This window comes from Pseudorca crassidens, chromosome 9 (genome assembly GCF_039906515.1).
Source record: "Pseudorca crassidens isolate mPseCra1 chromosome 9, mPseCra1.hap1, whole genome shotgun sequence".
Classification (NCBI taxonomy): Eukaryota; Metazoa; Chordata; class Mammalia; order Artiodactyla; family Delphinidae; genus Pseudorca; species Pseudorca crassidens.
In genome coordinates this window covers 71,429,305-71,451,266 of record NC_090304.1, presented here as the reverse complement: position 1 = coordinate 71,451,266, position 21,962 = coordinate 71,429,305, and the positions used below count along the sequence as shown (strand labels likewise).

At 39.4% G+C, this 21,962-nt stretch overlaps 1 protein-coding gene and 1 non-coding gene across 3 annotated transcripts; both read left to right on the top strand.

Moving 5' to 3' along the window:
- Nucleotides 1-2,386: 2,386 nt before the first annotated feature.
- Nucleotides 2,387-13,488, top strand: CWC15 (CWC15 spliceosome associated protein homolog). 2 transcript variants are annotated; one of them, XM_067750746.1, is made up of 7 exons: nucleotides 2,387-2,521; nucleotides 3,696-3,829; nucleotides 4,418-4,530; nucleotides 5,108-5,196; nucleotides 6,376-6,489; nucleotides 9,895-10,013; nucleotides 13,024-13,488. In XM_067750746.1, the coding sequence occupies exons 2-7, from the start codon at nucleotides 3,699-3,701 to the stop codon at nucleotides 13,151-13,153; spliced, it is 696 nt and encodes a 231-aa protein (XP_067606847.1). In that variant the 5' UTR covers nucleotides 2,387-2,521; nucleotides 3,696-3,698; the 3' UTR covers nucleotides 13,154-13,488. The 2 variants fall into 2 exon arrangements, with proteins under 2 accessions (XP_067606847.1, XP_067606848.1); XM_067750747.1 differs by having other exon boundaries at nucleotides 2,388-2,521; nucleotides 3,691-3,829.
- On the top strand, nucleotides 11,065-11,202 carry LOC137231351 (small nucleolar RNA SNORA8). The gene has a single exon (XR_010946475.1). It is a non-coding gene; the product is annotated as a small nucleolar RNA SNORA8 (small nucleolar RNA).
- Nucleotides 13,489-21,962: the final 8,474 nt, after the last annotated feature.

Below are 21,962 nucleotides of genomic sequence, written 5' to 3'. Positions count from 1 at the left end.
GTTAATGCAATCACAGGGATGATTTAATCATGGTTGGTGACCAAAAGATAAGGTGGTTAAATGGGAGGTAAATGAATCCAGGTGATTGACTCAGGGCTGATAAGGGCAGTTGGAACATAAATACCAGGGGTATTTTCTATATTTGTGTCACCTCCTTGCCATTGTTATGTCATTCCTCTACTTCACAGTGCATCAATCACTCATTCATTCATTCAGCAAATACTTACTCAGCACCTATTATGTGCCAGGCACTGTTCTATATGCAGAGGATACACCAGTGAACAAGAGAGACAAGGTTCCTGCTTTCCTGGAACTTATGTTCTAATACAGGAAGATAGACAATAATAATAAAAATAATATTAATAATAATAATAACTAACATTTGTTTAGCAAATACTGTTTGCTGAGACAGTTTTAAGCACAAGTATTAATTCGCTTAATCCTTATAATAACACTATGTGGTAGTGTCTAGAAATTATCTCCATTTAATACATGAGGAAACTGAGGGCACAGAAAGGGAAAATAACTTGCCTGAGGATACAGTTAGGAAAGGGCAGATCTGGAATTTAGAACCAAAACAGTCAGGCTACAGATCCCCTTCTCTTAATGACTTTGCTATGCTGCCTGTCAGACAAGAAACAAGGCAATAAACAATGAACAGAATAAATTCAGTAGTGTTTAGTACTTTGAAAAAATAAAACAGGGTGATGTGATGGTATTTGTGTGTTGGAGGGACAGGGGTGCAAATGTAGATGTCAGGGAAAAACTGAGGAGGTGATTATTTGAGCTGAGACTTGAAGAATGATAATACAGCTATGTTGGGGCACAGACAGCAGAGATAAGCTAGTGCAAAGGAATCTTGCTTGTGAAACATAAATGCAGGGCTGGCTGTGGCTAGAGCTTATTGTGTAGGAAAGTGATTGATTAGAAGTGAAGCCAGAGAGATCGGTAGGAACCACACCCTAAGAAACATCGGGTCACATTAAGAAATTTGACTTTTATTCTAAGTGCAGTGGATTTTTATGCAGGAGTGTAACACTACCTGATTCACAATTTTAAAAGATCACTCTCATTGTTACAGGCAAAACTGACTGTGGGAGAAAAGTGGAAGCTGGAAGATCATTAGGGGGCAATTGCAATCCAGGCGGAAAATGATGGTGGCCTGGACTTGGGTAGTGGAATGAAATTTAGGGTGTATGTTGAAAGTAGAATTGGCAAGACTTGCAAATAAACTGGATGAGAAAAATGAAGGAAAAGGAACTTAAGTAGGAGCCCTGGGATTTTGGTTTGTGTAACTAGTATGACGGTAGTGTCCTTTACTGAGATGTGTAAGACTAGGGGAGTAATAGCTTCGCTAAGAAAAATCAAGATTTGTATCTTGAACTTTATGGGGGAAGGGACTTTTTCTATTGTTTTGTTTCATGTAAAGTTCAAAGAAAGAGTTCTAGGGGTAAAAAGCTTTTCTATGTTCAATTTTATGAGGTTTTTACATTTGAAACCAAGTTGGGGGAGTTGAATTTTCATTTGTTCAACAAATATTTATTGAGCATCTACTGTGGCCAAGGACTATGTGATCAGATACCAAGATGAACTAAGCAAACAAGATCCCTGCTCCCAGAGTGGTTTTTTACGGGGAAAGAGTAAGGACGATTGGTGATTTCTCATTTTCCTGTTCGCTGCCTTATTAAAACTTCACCTAACACCTGAGTAGCCATCTTACATTAATAACTGCATCTAGTGCTCCTGGCAGTTGGGCCCACCGTTTTAAAAGTTCCATGTCGGTTAATACATAAGGAAGCTCTAATAGTGGCACCTTCCCTCCCACTAGAACTCAGGCTTTTTAAAAAATAAAAATTTTAACAAACAATACGAATACAACCTTTGCTTTGAAGACTAATATTTTTGCAGGAATGGTACCTTTATAAAGATCGTGGTTGCCCCCGTACATATTTGTTCTTTCTTCATATCCAATTAAATGAAAACACTAGTCTTTCCGTAGCCCAACTCTCTAGGGTTGTTGGGTCTAGCTCAGGAGAAAGGAGCTGGAGCCGTTGGATTTAAACAGTTTGGTGTAATCCTTTTCTACGCTCTCTCTCGCTAGCCGGGGACGTGGTGTCTGCTACCCGGGGCTTTCCGTCCACGCAGTACCGGAATGAAGGAGTCTGGGAGGGGGTCGGGAAAGTAAAAGACGGAAGAGACATTAAGTAATTGGCTCTTGAAGGTATAAAACGATGCTTAGGGTCTACTCTTAAGCACTGATTTCAAATGCCCGCCCCCTGGGCAGTTTCAGCCCCGCCCCTTGCTGTCGTCACGCCGACTTCCACCTTGGCCTCCGCTGATTGGTCCCCGCCTCCGCCTCTGAAAGGCGGCTAAAGAGCTTGGGGTGTGCTTCCGGGTCTTCGGCTTTTAGCCCTGGGCGCAGAGGTTTCTGGGAGCCAAGATTTAAAATGGCGTCTGTATGATCTCCTGAGGCAACCGCATCGGAGCTCGGCCAGAGTGAGCGGCAGCAGGAAAGCAGAATGTGAGTGGGGCGGGAAAGGGCGATTGGGGACGGAGGCGGAGAAGCGAGCGCGGGCAGAGGAGGCCCTGGAGCGGCGGGCGGGTGGTGGAGCTCAGCGCTTGTCAGGACCGTCCCCAGTCCCGGGCTGGCAGCGGAGAGCGCAGCGTGAAGATGACTGTGCAGACAGCGTTAAGCAGGGTCCGGGCGCCCCCACCCCTCGCCGAATGGGGCAGGGGTGAAGGGTCAGCGGGTTACCGGTGACAGCCCGAAGGTGAACCCCCCAGAGGCGCTGGTAATGATAACCCGGGGGGATGTGGGGGGCGGCGGCGCCCCCAGAGGCCGGCAACCCTGTTTCTCCCTCTCTGGGTACATCGCTCTCCCGTTTTTTTGAAAATCGAGAGAAGTGTACCATTTCCCCCAGTTTCCCCGACACTTGCTTTTCCGACGCTTGAGGATGTTTAGTAGCCACATCTGCTATGCAGTATCCTTCAGTTGCTCAAAAGCAAAAGTAGCATAACCTTTGGGGGTGGGTTCCTGTGTTTAGAGCATTTCTTAAATTGTAATTTGCAAAAGATCTGATTTGTGTTACGTTGGCTGCTGGAGAAAATTGGATCAACAAAAGGTTGTTGGAGAACTTTGCCTCTAACTGTCATCAAAGTCTAGCTTTTTTTCCAGGACACTCGGTAGCTTTGTCAGTGATTTTTTAATATATCTTTTTTGTTTTTGTAGTTACTATCCTATTTTCTGCTGTGTGAGATTTAGATAAAATGGGAACCTTAAGGAGTCTGGTGGACTAAGGTTGAGCTGAGATTTTTTGAAACTCGGACATGGCAGTACTGTATTTTACGAGGGTGTTGACATGTGAAGTCTCATCATTTCTTAATAATCCTATTAGGAGTATCCCCATTCCACAGATGACAGAAACTTAAGCTTGGTGGTTTGCCGGAGGTCACAGAGCCAGAAGGAGAACAGGAACACAAACGCATATCTTCATGACAGACTAAATATCTGTCATGTTCCTTGTACACCCTGAGCCTCATTATTTGTTTTGTTCAGAGCTTTTGAGGTTATTTTATAAGTTTTGGGGAATAAGTTAGGGAAATTGTTTCACAAGGAGGGATATTGATTAATACTTTATAAAATGAGAGTTCATCATATTGGAAATAACTTGACATTGTTTTTCTTCAAAGCATAGAAGATGACAACAGCAGCTAGGCCAACTTTTGAACCTGCAAGAGGGGGGAGAGGAAAAGGAGAAGGTGATTTGAGCCAACTCTCAAAGCAATATTCAAGCAGAGACCTACCCTCTCATACAAAGATAAAATATAGGTAATGAAGCCTTTTCTGTTTTTCTTGTTTCACAAAGCAAGACCAAATCTGTTGAATGACATGGTCATGAGATAGTACCATGTGTGGGTTATTATTACTTACCTATTTTCATAGGAGTAGAATGCAATAGTGTTTCTGACACTAAAATTATGCTCTATGATTGTAAAATGCTACTAGATATTCCTTAAGCAGAAATGCCAATTAACAAGGAATTTCCATATGTAGATGGAACAGTAACTAATACATTACTTCAGAGGCACCAGGCTCTGTCAGTACTAATCAGTATGAGATTAAAAGTGTTACTCTAACAAGCTGTGAACTAACATACTAACCAAAAGTAAAGACATTTTGATCAGCCTGCAGCCTTATTATAAGAAAGTATGTGATTATTTTGAGTTTCTTGAAATATTGGATACATCACAGGATGCCTATTAGTAACCTTCAGATTAGGATGATCTTGTCCATTTCCCCCAATGGGACTTTATGCTTCAGGGACTCAGGACAAAGTTGCTTTTTGTGAATTGTCTTCCATTACTACAGCCATGTGTTTTTTAGAAGTATTTCTGCCCTGTTTTGTTTCTACTTTAGACAGACCACTCAGGATGCCCCTGAAGAAGTTCGGAACCGTGACTTCAGGAGAGAGTTGGAAGAGAGAGAGAGAGCTGCTGCAAGAGAAAAAAACAGAGACCGGCCAACCCGAGGTGCCAACACTACCCCAGACGTTTCTCTCATAACGTTATGTTGACAGTAGCTTTTCTTTCACGTGGTAATTGGAATGGATTACTATTTTTGTTTGTTTGCTTTTAAATTTGGGTGTGAGCTGTAGCAGTTTCTTGAAAGATTTGATTGGATTAGAGATGATAATGAAATTGATTCCAATTCCATCTTTTTATGTTTCTGTGTTAGAAAGAACTAGGTGATCTGGGGATATTTAGTAACCATTGTTTCAGTTCAGATCAACGAGTTTTTAACTGCTTACACAGCCAGACTTTTTGAGGCCCCATGGTTTCTGTCTATGAAATTCTTCCATTTTTATTTCTAGCGTATGTAAACTATTTCCTAAATTTCCTGAGAGAGGCTACAGTTCCCATATTAAAATCAATACTTTTATTAATTCATTCAATAGATATCTGCCAAGGGCTTATTTGCCAGGCACTGTGGTTATAATCCCTACTGTCATGCTTAAGACCTGAGCTCTTCTTGCCCACAGGTCCCTAAAATGTTATAAGAAATGCAGGATTTGATTCAGTAAGCTAGATAATGTTTGTTTTCCCCCAGAACATACAACCTCCTCTTCAGTGTCAAAGAAGCCTCGGTTGGACCAGATTCCCGCTGCCAACCTCGACGCAGACGACCCTCTAACAGATGTATGTTTTACTTCCTCCTCTCATCTCCATGTAGTCATTTACTTACCATTTTTCTGAAATACCTTTTTATCTATTCTTTTGGCTTTAAGAAGCGATTTGTATTTATTTTTACTTACTATTATTCAATTATAGCTCTGACTTCAATGCTAAACTCTATAGTTTATTTTAAAACGAAAAGCATTATCTTGTGGTTAATCAAATTTCAGGTTTGATCTCTGGAGAGCCAGAGAAGGAAGAGATCTATTAAAAGATACGCTTCCCTAAAAAATAATTCCCTGTATTAAACCATGGAAATTGGACTAGTTATTCCCCTTCAGAGGGCACTCTTCAGACTAGGCTCTTTATTGATGGCATCCCCTGCAGTGAGTGTAGGGGCCTTTCCATACTTGCTACCAATGATGCCCCTTCCAGATGTTCAATGCACTTAATGGCTCCCTCTGTGCTTAGGGAGGAATGTGATCTAAGTGGAAGGTTTTTAAGGATTGGCACTTTAACATTAAAATTTAGTGGGACTGCACAGTCTGTAATTAATTTGCAGTTTTCTACATACAGAGGAAAAATCTGAGTGACTTTTCAAGGGTAGCATCTAATAAGCATATATATTAGTAATTCTAGAGTTGACAGACTAAATTAAAAATTAACTCAGTAATTCAATATAAGGAACTCAATTTTAAGTGAGATATAATGATTATTCATTTGAAACTATTTTTTTCTGAGAATTTAGCAGCCTTTTCTGTACCTTTGACTGTCTTTAATTCCTAGTTGTTTTGAGCTATATAAAATTATTTTGACTCCCAGGGTCAAAGTATGTAGTGTGTATCATACTTTGTTACTTTGTAACACTTAGTGTAAAGTGTTCCTTTTCTGGTTTTAGAAATATTTTCATATGTAAATTTCTATTTGACTATGTAAATTTGAAAGGTCCTTCATTATACTCTTTGCTGTTATAATGTCTAAAATACATCAGAGGTTGACATTTTAGTAAGTAATTGTAAGCTTTTTTGTGGGGTTTTATTTTATTTTTGGTTGTTGCTAATTTTAACCGTATTTAGGTACATTTATCTTTCCCTCTAGGAAAATTAATCCTGCTCCAAAGATTTGATGAGTGCCACTTTTATGGAAAAAAATGAATAATCTATTTTGTCTCCCATCTCCTGGACCATCACCATTCTTTTTTAGGAGGAAGATGAAGATGAAGATTTTGAAGAGGAGAGTGATGATGATGATACTGCAGCTCTTCTTGCGGAGCTGGAAAAAATTAAAAAAGAAAGAGCTGAAGAGCAGGCCAGGAAGGTAAAACCAGCATGTTAAATATTCACATCTTCTCACATAAACTAAAGTAGAAGTGTTCTTTAAATCAAGTAATATCACCTTATATTAGAAATCATCCTTACCATGTCTCGATATTATAGGACCTGTAGGTCTATAAATCTGGTGATTCCTATCTCCTGGTTATGTTAGAAATTCTTTCCAAATAGTTCAGACATACTCATCAAAATGCTCTTCGTTCAGTTATTTGTTCAATAGACATATAGTCAGTGTGTGTTAAGTGTCAGAAGAATCAAAGATGATTAAGATGTAGTCATAGCCTACAAAGAACCTACAGGTATAGTGAGGCCGTCTTTATCTCTCTCCTTGTCTTCTGACCCAGCCTTCTTTCCAGGCACTTGCTGAGGCCATCTGTCAATAAATTTTATATAACCTAGCTTCTCTGAGTCCCCACAGTCTCTACATTTACACAGTGGAAGGAAAGAATGTCTAACTCAAAGACAGTTAGACGAATTAAATAGGATCCATAGTACGTACCTTTAAACTTTGAGTGAATTACCCATAGTAGTAACAGTAAGAGACAACACTCGGGAGGCAAGAGCAGGTCAGAGCACTAGAGATTTGTAGACCAGTGCTAAAGGAGTTTGAGCTCTCTTCCAAAGGACCTGTGGAGCTAGTCGATTTCAGCTGGAGATGGTAAGGTTGGGTATGCATTTTAGAAAGATTACTCTGGCTGAGGTGTGGAGGATAGAGGAAAGAACTGAGTAGGGGGCTGTTCCAATAATCCTCACATGCGGTTTTGAGAATCTTGCATGATAGGAGTTGGATTTGAGAGAAGTAAACAGATCCTGATAGAGCTATCAAGGAGATAAAATTGACCAGAGAAAGTGACTGATTAGCTGTGGCAGTTTCTGGGTTGATGTTGGTGCTATACACTAATCAGGGAATGCCGAAGGATGGGCATGTTTCAGTGGAGAGGAAAATAATGAGTTCTGTTTGGCACATACTGAACTTGATATATTGTGAGACACTCAAGTAGATATATCTGCCTCCACTTTTTTTTTTCTCCCCTGGCCACACTGCACAGCATGCGGGATCTTAGTTCCCCGATCAGGGATCGAGCCCATGTCCCCTGTAGTGGCAGTGCAGATTCGTAACCACTGGACCGCTAGGGAAGTCCCTGCCTCCACTTTCAACCAGAAAAGAGCAGCTTTTTTAATGGGCTTCTGTGTAAGATTTCATTTGAACCAAGAATTGCTCTATTTAAAAAAAGGAAAGAGACTTGGGGAAAAGACTGATGTAGGTTAATGCTTAGAACCTAGGGAGGTAGAGTTCAAATGGATCAGAAGGGTCAGGGAAGAATTCAGAAGAGAGGAAGATTTTGGGAGAGGCTTTGAAGACTGCTAGAATTCAGATTTGAAGAAGAAAAATATTTAAAAATACAATTCCTGTCAGAATGTGGCATACGATAGCGTAACTCCTGTAGAATTATAAGACCATTCCTACACTGGCACACCACAAGAGGGCAGTTGTCTGTTCCAAATTCTTTTAGCCTCCAAATAGCTGTGGATACGCAAAGAGACATTTAAATGCATTTGGTTGACGTTTAAGGAGCATAAACATTTTAGACAGAAGATCTTGGCAATTTTGCAAGGTTCATCTGATTTCTTTGTACAAAATGTGTTGGTGTTTTTTTTTGGAGTTGAATGACAGTTTTATTCCATTTGTCCCCCATTTCCCTGTCTGGCTTTCTAGTGGCTGGTTTTTGAGATGTTCCAAAATGTTTTCAAACCAGTCAGCCTGTGTCAAGGGCTGGGAAACTTTCTGTAAAGAGCCAGATAGTTAATATTTTAGGCTTGCAGGCCATACAGCCTCCGTCACAACTATTCAACTCAGCTAATTGTGATACAAGCAGCCATAGGCAGTGCATAAATAAATGGCTGTGACTGTGTTCCAGTAAAATTTTACTTACAAAACAAGATGGTTCAGATTTGACCAAACCACAGGCTGTCCATCCTTTATACCTATAGTCGTGAAACAGTGTACCTGGTACTTGAGTATGGAAAGAGTTGGCACCTTTTTTCCCCAGTGCCATGTATGGCAATCAACCAGTAACTCTAAAGGAAATAATACTCTGAACATAAAATGATCAGGACCTTATTACATCACATATGTTGTTATATTATAAATTTGGATACATTGTATGCTTGAGCTCCTGTGTGTCTAGCATCTCAGAGATATGTCTTTTTACTTTTAGCATCAATATAATTTGTTAAAAATAAGTATATAATTTTTAGAAAGCTATCTGTTCTTAATCTATGATGGATGCTCCTCACTTTTGCTTGCTTAAAGTCTGAAAATGACTTAAAGGAATTTTCCTGTTAATTTCCCTGAAAATTGCATCTTCTCACCTCCCAATTATTTGGCCTCATAAAAATGAAATCAGTTGTTCACACTTGATTATTAAAATGAAGTATCTTTAACCTGTATAGAAAATCAGGTTATTTTTCCAAGTGGTCTAACACAGGTTCATTATAAATAGACTTCCAGAAAGTCCTTTTTCCCTTGGTATATTAAGTCATCAATTTTGTCACCCCCAAAACACAGCAAAGTGGGATCTGTCTTTGGTTTAAGATAGCATGGAATCAGGTAGATCTAGAAGTTATGGCTAAGGATTTTAGACATTTTATATTTCTAATTCTAAGAAGGATGAGGGTGATTTGAGTTTAAAGAGGTTAGTGCTAAAATAAAAGTGAAGAAAGACAAGCATGTAACTGATAACAGATGAGACAGATAAAAATAGAAAGTCATTAACAATAAATCATAAGAATAAAATGGGTAAACCTCAGGTAAATTAGTAGAAATGCATGTTTACTGAATATAATTTTTTACACGAGGGTTTATCTTATTTTATGACATAATTCTTGGTTAATAATAACTTGTCACCAGTCCTAGAGATGCGAGTTTACATTGTTAGTAATTCAAAATAAAATTATTTTTAATCACAGTTATATATAACCCTTCCTTAAAAATTGAGATAATTCCTTTGCTAAATGTCTTTTTGATGTTTAATATCTTCTTAAATTATTAGAATATTTATAGATGTACTCTCTTAAACAGTTATGTAATTTTGTATGTACTTCAAGAAAGAAAATAGATTTAAATATGCAAGTCAAGAATGTCAAAGTCAGAAAGAGACTAATGAATGTATGATGGCAAGCATGAAATGGTTATAATGAAAATGCCCAATTATTTTGATAAGTGAGACTTTTCTGGAATGTCTTAAAAACAAAGAAAAAGCAATACTACCTTGATGCTTATCCCAATCTCCCTCTTAAAATCTTAACAGTCTTTAAAATATGAGTTATATTATAGGATTGATGCCAGAAGTAATATAAGTAAATATGAATCTTCCCTTCTTGTTGGCAGGAACAAGAACAAAAGGCTGAAGAAGAAAGGATTCGTATGGAAAACATTCTGAGTGGAAACCCTCTGCTTAATCTCACTGGCCCATCCCAACCTCAGGCCAACTTCAAAGTTAAAAGAAGGTACTGTACAATAATGGGTTGGAGAGGTATGTATACACACACACACACACACACACACAGTATGAGTTTTATAGCAAACTATATTATGTAAAGCTTATAATACCCACTTTCCACTGAGATTTTTCTCCATCACATTTTGGAATAATGGAAGGGGAATGAAAGAAAATAAACTTATTTTCAGTATATATTTACAGTAACCAGCTGTGTACCAGAGATTGTTCTAAGTACTAGAGACAGAGCAGTGCACTGAGCCCTTGACCCTACAAAGCTTACATTGTAGTTATATGTGTCAAGGGTCCCCAAAACCATCCTTCACATTCAGAGACTAGAAGGTCTAAGGGGGCTCAGCATGTAGCTGTTCTCATGACTAACTTAGTGAAGATACACAGCCAGATCATAAAGGGAAAAGGCACTGAAGGAAGTGTGTGTGCTTCCTTATGCTGTGTCCCTCCTATGAGGGGTCACACAGAGCACATTCTTTACCCTAGTAATGAAAATGCAGCAACATTTGTGCAGTGTTGCTGCCCAGGAAGACCCATTAGAAACTCCCAGGGTTTTTATTGGCTGCTCATATAGGCAACCTCTGCCTAGTACATACCAAAATTGAGAGTCCCAGAAAGAAAGCAGGTGTTCATAAACCACATATTTGTACAGACAGTCTAGACACAGTGACAGTGAGAAGATTCCTGCAATCCAAGTTTCCAAATGCCAGCCAGGGACCAACCTTGCAAGCGGCCTTCCTAAGGACAACAGTCTCTCTCTCTCTCTCTCTCTCTCTCTCTCTCTCTCTCTCTCTCTCTCTCTCTCTCTCTCTCTCTCTCTCTCCCCGCGTGTGTGTGTGCGCGTGCGCGATCGAGAAACCCTGCTGTAGGCCTTAACATTTAAACCATATCTATTATTTCTCACCACCTCCACTGCTGCCATCTCCATCCGGAGTGATGCAGTCCCCCTAACTGGTCTGCTTGCATGCTCACCACCCTCTCCATCCCTACCCCCAGGTTTTTTTCCTTAACATAGCAGCATCATGGTCCTTTTAAAATAAAAGATCTCTTGCACTGCATGGTATCTGCATTCAGCGGTTTGTTCCTGCTGAGTGTTCAAAGGACAGTGCAATATAAATTCAGTATTTGGCATCGTTGGTTTTCTTGGCTTTGTGCATGTTAGACCTGGTATTTCTACTGAAACAGTATAAAAAAAAAAGATCTCAATCCTGTTCTAAACCATCCAGTGGCTTCCTGACTCATTCATAGTAAAAAACAAAAACAAGTCTTTACAATGGCAATTGCATAGGCAAGGGAGGATTTGCAAGAAAGGTGACATTTTATTAGAGACTAGACTCCAAGGTATTTGACCCGAGCTATTGAAAGGATAGAGATGGGGAAGAATGTGAACTGAGGTGGGGAGGCGGAGGGACCGATTTAAGACATGGTAACTTTGGGATGATATATATGTCTGTGTGGTAATGTTGAGTAGGTAGCTTGATACACGGTTCTGGAGTTAGCCCAGGCTAGAGATCATGAATTTGGGAGCTGTCAACTTACAGAAGTTTCCTGAAGCCATGAAGACTAGATGAGGTTACTTAGTGAATGAGTATAGCCAGAGAGGAGGCCAGAGGACTGAGCTTGGGGTAATATTTCGAGGTCGGGTAGATGATTAGCTGTCCCTACCTGGAATAGTACCTGGTACATACTAGGGGCTCAGTAAATATTGATTATATGAATTATGAATGAACAAAAACTAGGCTGAGAAGGAGCAGCCAGTGGGGAAGAAATGAACCGAAAGAGGCTGGTAGGTGTCTTGGAGCCACACAGACAGTTTCAAGAGGAGGGGAGTATTTATCTAGGTCAGATATTGCTGACAGGCCAAGTGAAGTGGGTACTGCAAAGTGGCGGTTGGAGTTAGGGCCCTGGGAGAGCAGTGCTGGTGTTGAGAGGGAGGGTCAAAGCCTGTGGGGAGTGAGTTGAGGAGAGAGTGGGTAGAGAAAAAACTACATTGATTTATATTTGTATTAAGCTATATAGTTCTGCCTTGTTTGGAAGCAGATAAAATCGTTTGGAGACTGAAACATGTTGTCTTAATGTGCAGATCACATTTGACCTAGCTCTGCTCAGCTTTTCACATTTCTCTGCGCTGCACCAGTGATGACTTAAAACACTGTTTTCAAAGATGCCCACGTTCTTTGCTTATTTTCGATGTGCAGTTTCTTCTAGAGTGCATACGTCCACAGGCAAACACACACATTATATAGGCTTTCATTTTATATATGTTTGTGAGAGTTTATGTATTACATATATGAGTTTGTGTTTTATATGCTAGATGATACTTTGAAATCATAATCTTTATTTTCTATAAAACATTTATTTTGTAGCCCATCCGTGGGTGGTTTTTTGTTTTTTTTTTTTAAACTTACACATTATGAAATCCAACCAGGAGAAACGAACTAGAGATTCCTGCCCTAAGCTCTTCAGCTGCTCTTGCTTTGTGTTTAATGTAGATGAGAGCCAATATATGAGCCTTAATTGTTTTACCCCAATAGTTTCTTCTTTTGCCCTAAATTGTAAATACTACAGTGAATGATTACTAAATGTTAACTGATAAAAGAGTATGTATAAAATCTTTAAAACCACGTAATCTAACTATAGTAAATCATCCAGCTATCATCTAGAGCTGTCCATACTAATCAGGGTAGAACCAGGTACTGCCTCTTTGTTTTAGACCTGAAAACATTAAATATTTATGTAATTTCTGCTTTTTAACTCAAAGTTTCTTATACTGGAGAAATAATAAGAATGTTGTGTATGTTCTAAATAAGGATTACCCTTCCTATTATAAAAAAGCAAGCTAACAGCCTATTAAGAATTACTTTATTCTTTTGGGTGTAATTGCTACATTGAATGATGTACAGGTTGAGCATCTTTTTGTGTGATGAATAAGCTTTACAGTTCACAGGGTGTTCTTGTCTGTTGATACAGGCATTGTAAGATTGTTCTATTTTCTTTTTTTCTTTCAGGTGGGATGATGATGTTGTTTTCAAGAACTGTGCAAAAGGTGTAGATGATCAGAAGAAAGACAAAAGATTTGTAAATGATACGCTGCGATCTGAATTTCACAAAAAGTTCATGGAGAAATATATTAAATAGTACAGTTTTATGTGCTTAATTAAAGGCTGTAAAATGTAAACGATATGACTTTATTTTGGTTTTTTTGTTTTTCTCTTCCCCCCCCATCTAAATTGTGTATAGGCTTCCCTAATTTTAAGTTCCAAAATATCTTTTCCTTTATTGATTGCTAACTTGATAAGGACTGGGAATTGGTTTAACCAGTTGCCATCTCAGTATTTCCAGTCATATGTTTTTCTTTTGAATATGGGAAAAGGAATCTGCTTGTAATAAATATTTTTAATAATCTGTGTCAAATCTGTGTCCCCACCTTTTTTGTTGAACTGTGTGCAGCTTATAAAACATTGCATATTTTCTTTCGTGTGTTGTATTTCTTTGTGTTAACTTTTTCTCCTCATGTCTCTAACATTGACTTAAAGTCAGTTAATTCATATCTCCTCTGTATCTTTTAGAAGTGTGATGAAAAATTAAAGAGATTCCATTTTGGACCACCATGTTGGTATGGAAGAGTGTCATCAAACAGGAAGCACCCTGAGTGTGTGTCAGGGAGCATGGGGTACGTCTCACTTCTGCAGGCGCCCCTTTCTTTTTTCTCAGCCCAAAACAAGAGCTCCTTAAGCATGCCTAGGAAGCATGTGACGTTCACCTGTGTTTTGGTTACTCAACCGCCATGTTTCTCTTGAATGAGATAGGTAGAGCTTGCACACTGACACTCATTAGATGCAAAACCTTGGAGAGTTTAACATCAAACAATACATGAAATAAAACCTTTGGAAATAGAATTGTTATCTTGGAGGATATGGATACGGGAAGTGGGCGGGTCTCTACACAGCTGGAAAATGAAGTTTCCCTAAACCTGGGCTGGGATTTTAAGGATGTCACATTGATAGAAAATGTGAGACCAGAAATTAAGCCTTCTACAGATAGAGACGCATTTATAGGATTCCTTAGCTGTGAATGATGTTGAGTTTGGTAAGGTTAAAGATAAAACTTTTAAAGCAAAAATAATGTGTTAGTTATCACTGGCTATTTATTTAAACCGCCTTCTGTAGGATCCCCAGTGGAAGCTTGGACACAGGTTGTATGTAACCTGAGTAGGAGTAGAGCTGGAATCAGCCCAGGTCTTGACCATGTTCATACCCTGCTTTTTTTTTTCTTCCAACTGAGCAATTTACATGTAAATTTGAATACCTTGACTAGTATTTTTTTAAAGCCTTTAATAGTACTGAAGCACTTTTATCTCCAACTTAACAATTTATAAAGTGCCTTTACATTCGTTTTCAATTTTCTTCATAGCAACACACATAGGAAGGAAATACTGGGTTATTCAAAGCTAAGGAAATAAAATTCAGGCCGAGTGATTGGATCAACGTTAACACTTGATGGGAAACGTATGAGTGCCTTAAAACTACATGAAGATGTGCTTATAGACGTGAGAAGCATTATTTAGATTTCCAAAACTAGTTCTTGGGATTGTGGGTAAAGTCTTGAGGAAAAGAAGTAGCAGCATATGAACTTTTTAGCATCTGAAAGGCTTATAATTCATACGCGGGGGTACAATTTAGGTGCACCCTTACCCCGAGATCCACTTCAGATATCCTATTTGAGCCTGACAGATTCAGGAAGGATCAAAGTAAAGCTAATTTCAATAATTTATCCATTTTCCTAATATTTTCCAACGTGAAACATTATGTAACTGGTCATAGATGAAGGACACATAAATGCTACAGTTTCAGCTCTCAGATCTATAAAGCCAGTAACAACCTTCCTAGCGAAAATGCCTAACATCCTCCTTGCAAAACATCTTGTCTAGGTGTGACTGAGGAAACTCTAATCCCTTTAAGAGCCCACGCTGAGTGCCAAGATCCAGGGCTTTGAAGCCAGATGGACCTGGATGTGAAGCCCAGCTCAGTCACCTCGGGTTTCACTAAAGCTAACTAGCTAACTAACGTTGCACCAAACATACTTGTACTGCATCCGTTTAATCAACACCACTCCCTGTAAGGCAGGCATTATTATTTTCCCTGTTTTATAAACAAGGAAATTGAGGTTTGTAAGAGAAATTTTAAAACAAGTCATAAATCTTTAAGAGGATAGGGCTGAGGTTCAAACCTTGAAGTTCTATTTGCAGCCCATCCTCGTAACTGCTATGCTTGACCTCCTCTTCATGTGAAAGAGCCCTTCTGACATTTCTCACCTATGAAACAATAGTAACAAGAGTGATGAGTAAGGGGGTTTGATGGGAATTCATTTAAGGGGTGAGTACTTGGCAGGCATATAGGAGGGATTTCATCCACGTTCTCTACTTGCCTCTGCTAGCATATAGCAGGGGCTGCTGAAAAGTTTGAAAGCCTGTTGTTTTGTTCTGTCATAAAGGTCTGGTTCTGAATTAAGAGTTTCCCTAGCGCCTCAGAGCTTGAGTTGGGGGATAGGTATGACCTCGAAAGGGGCTGCTTTTGCTTGGTTGCTAGGATTAGAAACCCACTAATAGAAACTCAAGTGAAATAGAGGTTTACCTTTTTTTTTAATAATTGAAATATATTTGATTTACAATGTTGTGTTAGTTTCAGTTACAGCAAAGTGAGTCATATATATATATATATATATATATATATATATATATATATTCTGTTTTAGATTCTTTTTCATTATAAGTCATTACAAGATATTGAGTATAGTTCCCTGGGCTATACAATAGGTCCTTGTTGGTTATCTATTTTGCACACACACACACACACACACACACACACACACACACGTATATATGTGTGTATATGTTAATCCCAAACTCCTAATTTATCCCTCCTCCCACTTTCCCCTCTGGTAACCATAAGTTTGTTTTCTATGTCTGTGAGTCTCTTTCTGTTTTGTAAATAAATTCATTTGTATCATATTTTAGATTCCGCATATAAGTGATATCATATGACACTTGTCTTTCTCTGTCTGACTTACTTCACTTAGTATGATAATTTCTAGGTCCATCCATGTTCCTGCAAATGGCATTATTTCATCCTTTTTCTGGCTGAGTAATATTCTATTGTGTATATATTAGTATGTATACATCTTTATCCATTCATCTGTCAATGGAGGGGTTTATCTTAACAGTAGTTAAAAGGCACTTCCTCTGTCCAGCTCTTACTCTGCTTCTCTCTTCATCTGACCCACTTCCTCCACAAGACTAGATTTCTGCACCCAAAAAGCCTAGAGGTCACTCATTTATGATCCTGGCTTCCCTGGAAAGGAATCTTCGTGGTCTTGTAGGTCCACTGGCCGACAGACCCTCTGTGTTGTGAGACAAAGCTTGTCCAGTGAGCAGTGGCCAGGAACCAGGTTACCTAGTACAAATGTGGGCCAGAGCAGGGAGACATTCACAGAACAATCTTTGGTATTGACGTGGCTTGAGATATTCAGCTACTCACATGGTAGACAAAACCTAGACACCGAGATTTCACAGCTGTAACTCGAGTCTCAGGGGTAGTGCCTGCATCTCCTGCCAGGATCTAGCAGCACGATGGGCACATAACAAGGGCTGCCTTCTGCCCCCAGTGCAGGCCTGGCCATAGGCAACCACCCAGGCCCAGATGGAAAAGAGGGGACCTAGTGACCAGAGGCCTGGGTGTCCTGGCAGGAGTAGGCCCTGCTGGGTCAGTTTCCTGCTGGTTTCTGGAAACTGTCATGTCCACCAGGGAGCAGGGTGGGACATGTCCTGTCTTTGAGACACCTTCTTAGAAGTAGGACTAATTAGATTGAACCACTGGTCGGGGGAGAGGGTGGATCAAGTGAGAGGAAGAGGAGTTTAGTGGGAGCTGCTGAGGGCTGGGATATTGGCCCCAGGGCCCTCTTCTCTGGGCCATGGTCCAGGGAACACGGAAGAAACAGGATCAGCCTGGGACTCATCTTTCAGTAAATGCGAGGGACCATTTTGTTTGTGTTGGTGGTGTTGGGATGCAACCCTCACACCTTTCTCTGAATCACACTTCCACAGACATCCTAGCTCTTGGAATCTTTTTATATGGAAGCTCTTTTAGGTGTTTTTCATTTTCAGTTTTTAAAATGTCCTGTTCTCGCCTGGCCTAGTTCTCAGACACTTCAGGACAGGAAAGAGGAGGAAGAAGAAAGCAGTCGTGTTCACACTCCTGAGAGAGGCATCTGCCAGGTTCCCTCTCCAGGGTGATCTTTTCATCTAATCATATTTTCAAACAGCCTCCCTCTGGAGAAAGAAGCAGAGAGATGTCTCCTAATGGCCCCACACTGATTGGAAGTTGCTTCCTGGGACCTGCCGTCTCCGTCGTGCTAGAGTCTGAGGAAGGAGGAAAAAGGAGTGGGGACTTCAATAACCTTCTGACTATGTCAGAGGGAAGGGTTCTAATGTCGTCCTGAAATTTCCTCAATACTCACACCTCCTTGAAAGTCTAATAACTCTTGTACTCAGAGGCCTATTTCCAGAGCGTGGGTTAACTAAGCACTGGGCATTGAGTCACTCTTTGGAAGCACTGACTTCAAAGAAGCCACAGGGAAGAAAACTCTGTGTATGAGGAGAAAACTGGGATAACAGAAGTGGCAAAGCTCACAGAGCATCAGAGCACGGCCCCTGGGGCAGCAGGCCCTACAGACCAGGCTCCCCCACCTCCTGCCAGGCCACGCCCTCTCTCCATCCACCAAAGAGCTGCTCCCTGGACACTTCCCTGTTTAAAGCCTTCAACAATTAGGCAATATGATGGAAAACAATCCCATTCAAGATAGCTACAGAAAATGTAAAACACATAGTCATAAACTGAACAGGAAATGTACAGGATCTCTTTGAAGAAAACGCTAATATTCCACTGTGAGGCATTAAAAAAAAGATGGTAAATGTAGACAAATACCTATTGCTAGGTGGGACAACTCGATAATGTAAAGATACAAGCTCCCCACCCCAAAAAAATTATTATGAAATTTCAGGAGGTTGAGATTTTTTTTATTGATGTTTCGACCAAATCACTTTAAATTTTTCTGTTAAAGTAAATTTGTAAGAATATCCAGGAAAAAAAATCTGGTAAGGAAGAATAATGAGAGGGCTATTCCCCACCAATAAACAATGTATTGGAAATATACAAAAATTAGTGTGGTACTGGCAACAGAGTAGAGAGATGGGAAAAAACGAAACATAGTAAAAACTCCAGATGCAAGTGCAGGTACATAAAATAATTTTGCAGATACGAAATTTTTTAAAAAGAAACAAGAAAATCAATAGGGCCATTTACAGCAATATGAATGGACATAAAGATTATCATACTAGGTGAAGTAAGTCAGACAAAGACAAATATATGATATCACTCATATGTGGGATCTAAAAAATGATACAAATGAACTTATTTACAAAAACAGAAATAGACTCACAGACATAGAAAAACTTATGGTTACCAAAGGGGAAAGCGTAGGGGAAGGATAGATTAGGAGTTTGGGATTAACATAAACACACTACTATATATAAAACAGATAAAAAAGACCTACTGTATAGCACAGGGAACTATATTAAATATCTTGTAATAACACATAATGGAAAAGAATCTGAAAAATAAGATACATATACACATATAACTGAATCACTTTGTATACCTGAAACTAACACAACATTGTAAATCGACTATACTTCAAAAAAAAAAAAAATCAATGAGAAAAGAATGAACTATTCATTAGATGGTGTCAGGAAAGTTTACTAACCATTAGGTAGAAAAAAAATTGCTAGTGTCAAGCACAAGACCACAGGAAGGCTAATAGATTCAGTCAATAAAGAAAGAAGCTCTTTTTAGATTCCGATAGTTTAGGACTTTCACAGTTAGCAGAAGGAAGTAACCAAGGGTGCCAGTTCCCTGGGGCCGTTGTGCAGGGCAACCCGGAAACAAAAGGGACCAGGTGACAGCAATGCTAAGACAGGACACCCTAGTGAGAAGCCTGTATCAGGCAACTATGTTTCATAGCTTCCAGCTGTGCCCAAAGGGAGGTGACACCGAAAGCCTCAAACCTCATCAGAACTTGGCCCTGGGAAGCTGCCCTTAAGAGACAGAGAATGGAGTGAGAAATAACCCTGTAGCTGCTCAGGCTCCCAAGGCGCTCTGCCAGGATACAGATCGGCTGCGTTCAAGACCTGCCCAGGTGGCCTATGGAGACACATGTGCTGTCCTGGGTGCCAGCACAGAGCTGTTCCCCTACAGCTACTTCACAAGTCCTCCAGGATAAATTTCATGTGGTTTAAAGATTTAAAGGAAAAAATAAATAAATGCACTGGAGAAAAATATAGGTAAAATATATGTTTAATGTTGAGCTGAGATGGCCTTACTAAGAATGATATTGAAAGCAGAAAACATTTTTAAAGAGCTAAATTAGGACTTCCCTGGTGGTGCAGTGGTTAGGAATCCGCCTGCCAATGCAGGGGACACGGGTTCGAGCCCTGGTCCAGGAAGATCCCACATGTTGCGGAGCAACTAAGCCCATGCGCCACAACTACTGAGCCTGTGCTCTAGAGCCCATGCGCCACAACTACTGAAGCCCGCATGCCTAGAGCCCGTGCTCCGCAACAAGAGGAGCTACTGCAATGAGAAGCCCACGCACCACAATGAAGAGTAGTCCCCGCTCGCCACTACTAGAGAAAGCCTGCATGCAGTAACAAAGACCCAACACAGCCAAAAATAAATTAATTAAATAAATAAATTTTTTTAAAAGCTAGATTAATTACATAAAAAGATTTTGTAGATTAAAGAACTTTAAATGCCAGTATTATGATTAAATTTTCTTACTTAACTTTTTTACTCAGAGTTTCATAGTGCCTTTATTTTCTTCTCTAGTGTCTTCATTTATTTATCTTCATTTTAAAAATTATTTCATTATATGAGTATGAATAATGCTTATATGCTTATATGAATGCTTATATGAATAAGCAGTCGAGTTCTCTCTTTTCTAGAACCTTCCAGTTGGAGTAGTAGTCCCAGCATGAGTGTAATTATAGGACAGCTTTTAATGCTCTCCCACATAGAATCCCCTATTTTCAGTGTCCCATGTCTTCTTCCTTCTTAGTTTGTGCCCTTTTTTTCATGGAGTACATCCTGAAATAAATTTCTAGGAAAGGGTGAATGTGGGGTAACATATCTGAGTCCCTTATGTCTACATCTAGCTTTATTCTACCAACCCCACCTTCTCCTCCTGCCACACACACACACACACACACACACACACACACACTTAATTGACAGTTTTCCTGAGTATGGTTTAAAATAAACTTCTCTTAGAATTTAAATGCTTTACTCCATTTTCTTCTAAATTTCATTGTTGCTCTTGAAAACTCTGATGCCAATCATTTTTATGTTCCTTTGTCTATGTCCTAGTTTTGTTTTTAATGTCTATAATCTCTTGGAATGTTCTCTTTTTCTTTCCTGTTCCAGAGTTTCACAGTGATACAGCCAGTTGTGAGTCTATTACCATTAATTATGCTTGATTCTCAGTGAGTCCTTTGGTGATTCATGGCCTTCAGTTCCGGTAAAATTTTCATCCCTCTGAAAATATCTCTTGTCTATTTCCTCTGTTCTCTCTGTTTGGAACTCCAACTGCTTGGTAGACTAACCCTTTATCCTTTATTTTTTCTCATATTTTGGTCTCTGTCTTTTTGTTCTACTTTCTAGGGCATTTTCTACTACTTCTATTTCAATTATTTCACTGATTTTTTTTTTGCTTGATTTTGGAAATCATATTTAAAATTTTCAAGATCTCTTTTTATTCTCTGAATTTCCCTCCTGTATCTTCATGGTTCTCAACCTTGGCCGCACATTAGAACTACCTGGGACTTTTGAACAACCCTGATGAGGCCATGTCCTATCCAATTATATCAAAATCTTAGGGGATAAGACCCAGACATCCATATTTTTCAAAGCTCTCCAGTTGATACCAATTTTGTCTTAGTTTGAGAACCACTGTATTATCTTGTTTCTGTCTTGACCTATAATATCTTTTTCATCAATATCATATTAATATTAAATATTACATAGTCAATTATCTATTTATCTATCTTATCTGCTTAAATATAATCCCTGTCCTATAGGTATAATTCTCAGGTACATACCTCAGCAGGCATAATTCTCAGGCCACAGTCTAAGGCATGTAAATATATATATATAGCCATAATTCAATTTAATTTCTATTTCCAGCCTCTATTGTGCAGGTTGAAGAAACTCAATCTGAGTGGACTCAATTTGTTTCAGTTCTGGGTTTAGACATGCAATATCTTTTGAATCTCCCTTGGATTACTTGTAAGGGAGAGGAAAGAAATGTGCTTGGTCACTATTTTTAAACCAAGGCACCTCTTGAATACATTGGATGTCAAAATGAAGTGGGGTCATCAACTTTTGTTTTTCCTCTCAGCTTCCTTTATGCTAAGAAATAGATGTCATTGGTTCAGATACCACACGTATATTAACACATATATCTTATCTTTTAAAAAAGTTCATTTGTGCCTTTGTCTCATCCCTTCAGTAGATTGTATCTTTCCCTCTAGAAAGGAGGAACTTCGTGTTATGCATTTAAAGTTCCCAGTACTGTATGTTACATGTAACAGTCTTTTTTTTTTACATTGAATACTGTGTCTTTGTGAGACAGGCTGGGACCTGGGACCCTTTGCTGCAGTGCTGCAATGCTTACACCTGGACAAACATCTCCTTGAGCAACAAAACACAAAGAAACTATGAGGGACTAAACATAACTGCACACATGCACAGCTGGGGCAAATTCTGGACAACAAGACACAGAGAGACCAAAAAGCCCAGCTGCCACTTCTGAAGGGCCGAGAGCAAAAGCAGGGTAC

Bases quoted from the DNA above. Each gene is read 5' to 3' on its own strand.
- CWC15 (XM_067750746.1), top strand. From the start codon at position 3,699: ATGACAACAGCAGCTAGGCCAACTTTTGAACCTGCAAGAGGGGGGAGA. The intron at 5,197-6,375 runs GTATGTTTTACT...ATTCTTTTTTAG, and splicing joins CAGACGACCCTCTAACAGAT to GAGGAAGATGAAGATGAAGA. The intron at 6,490-9,894 runs GTAAAACCAGCA...TCTTGTTGGCAG, and splicing joins CTGAAGAGCAGGCCAGGAAG to GAACAAGAACAAAAGGCTGA.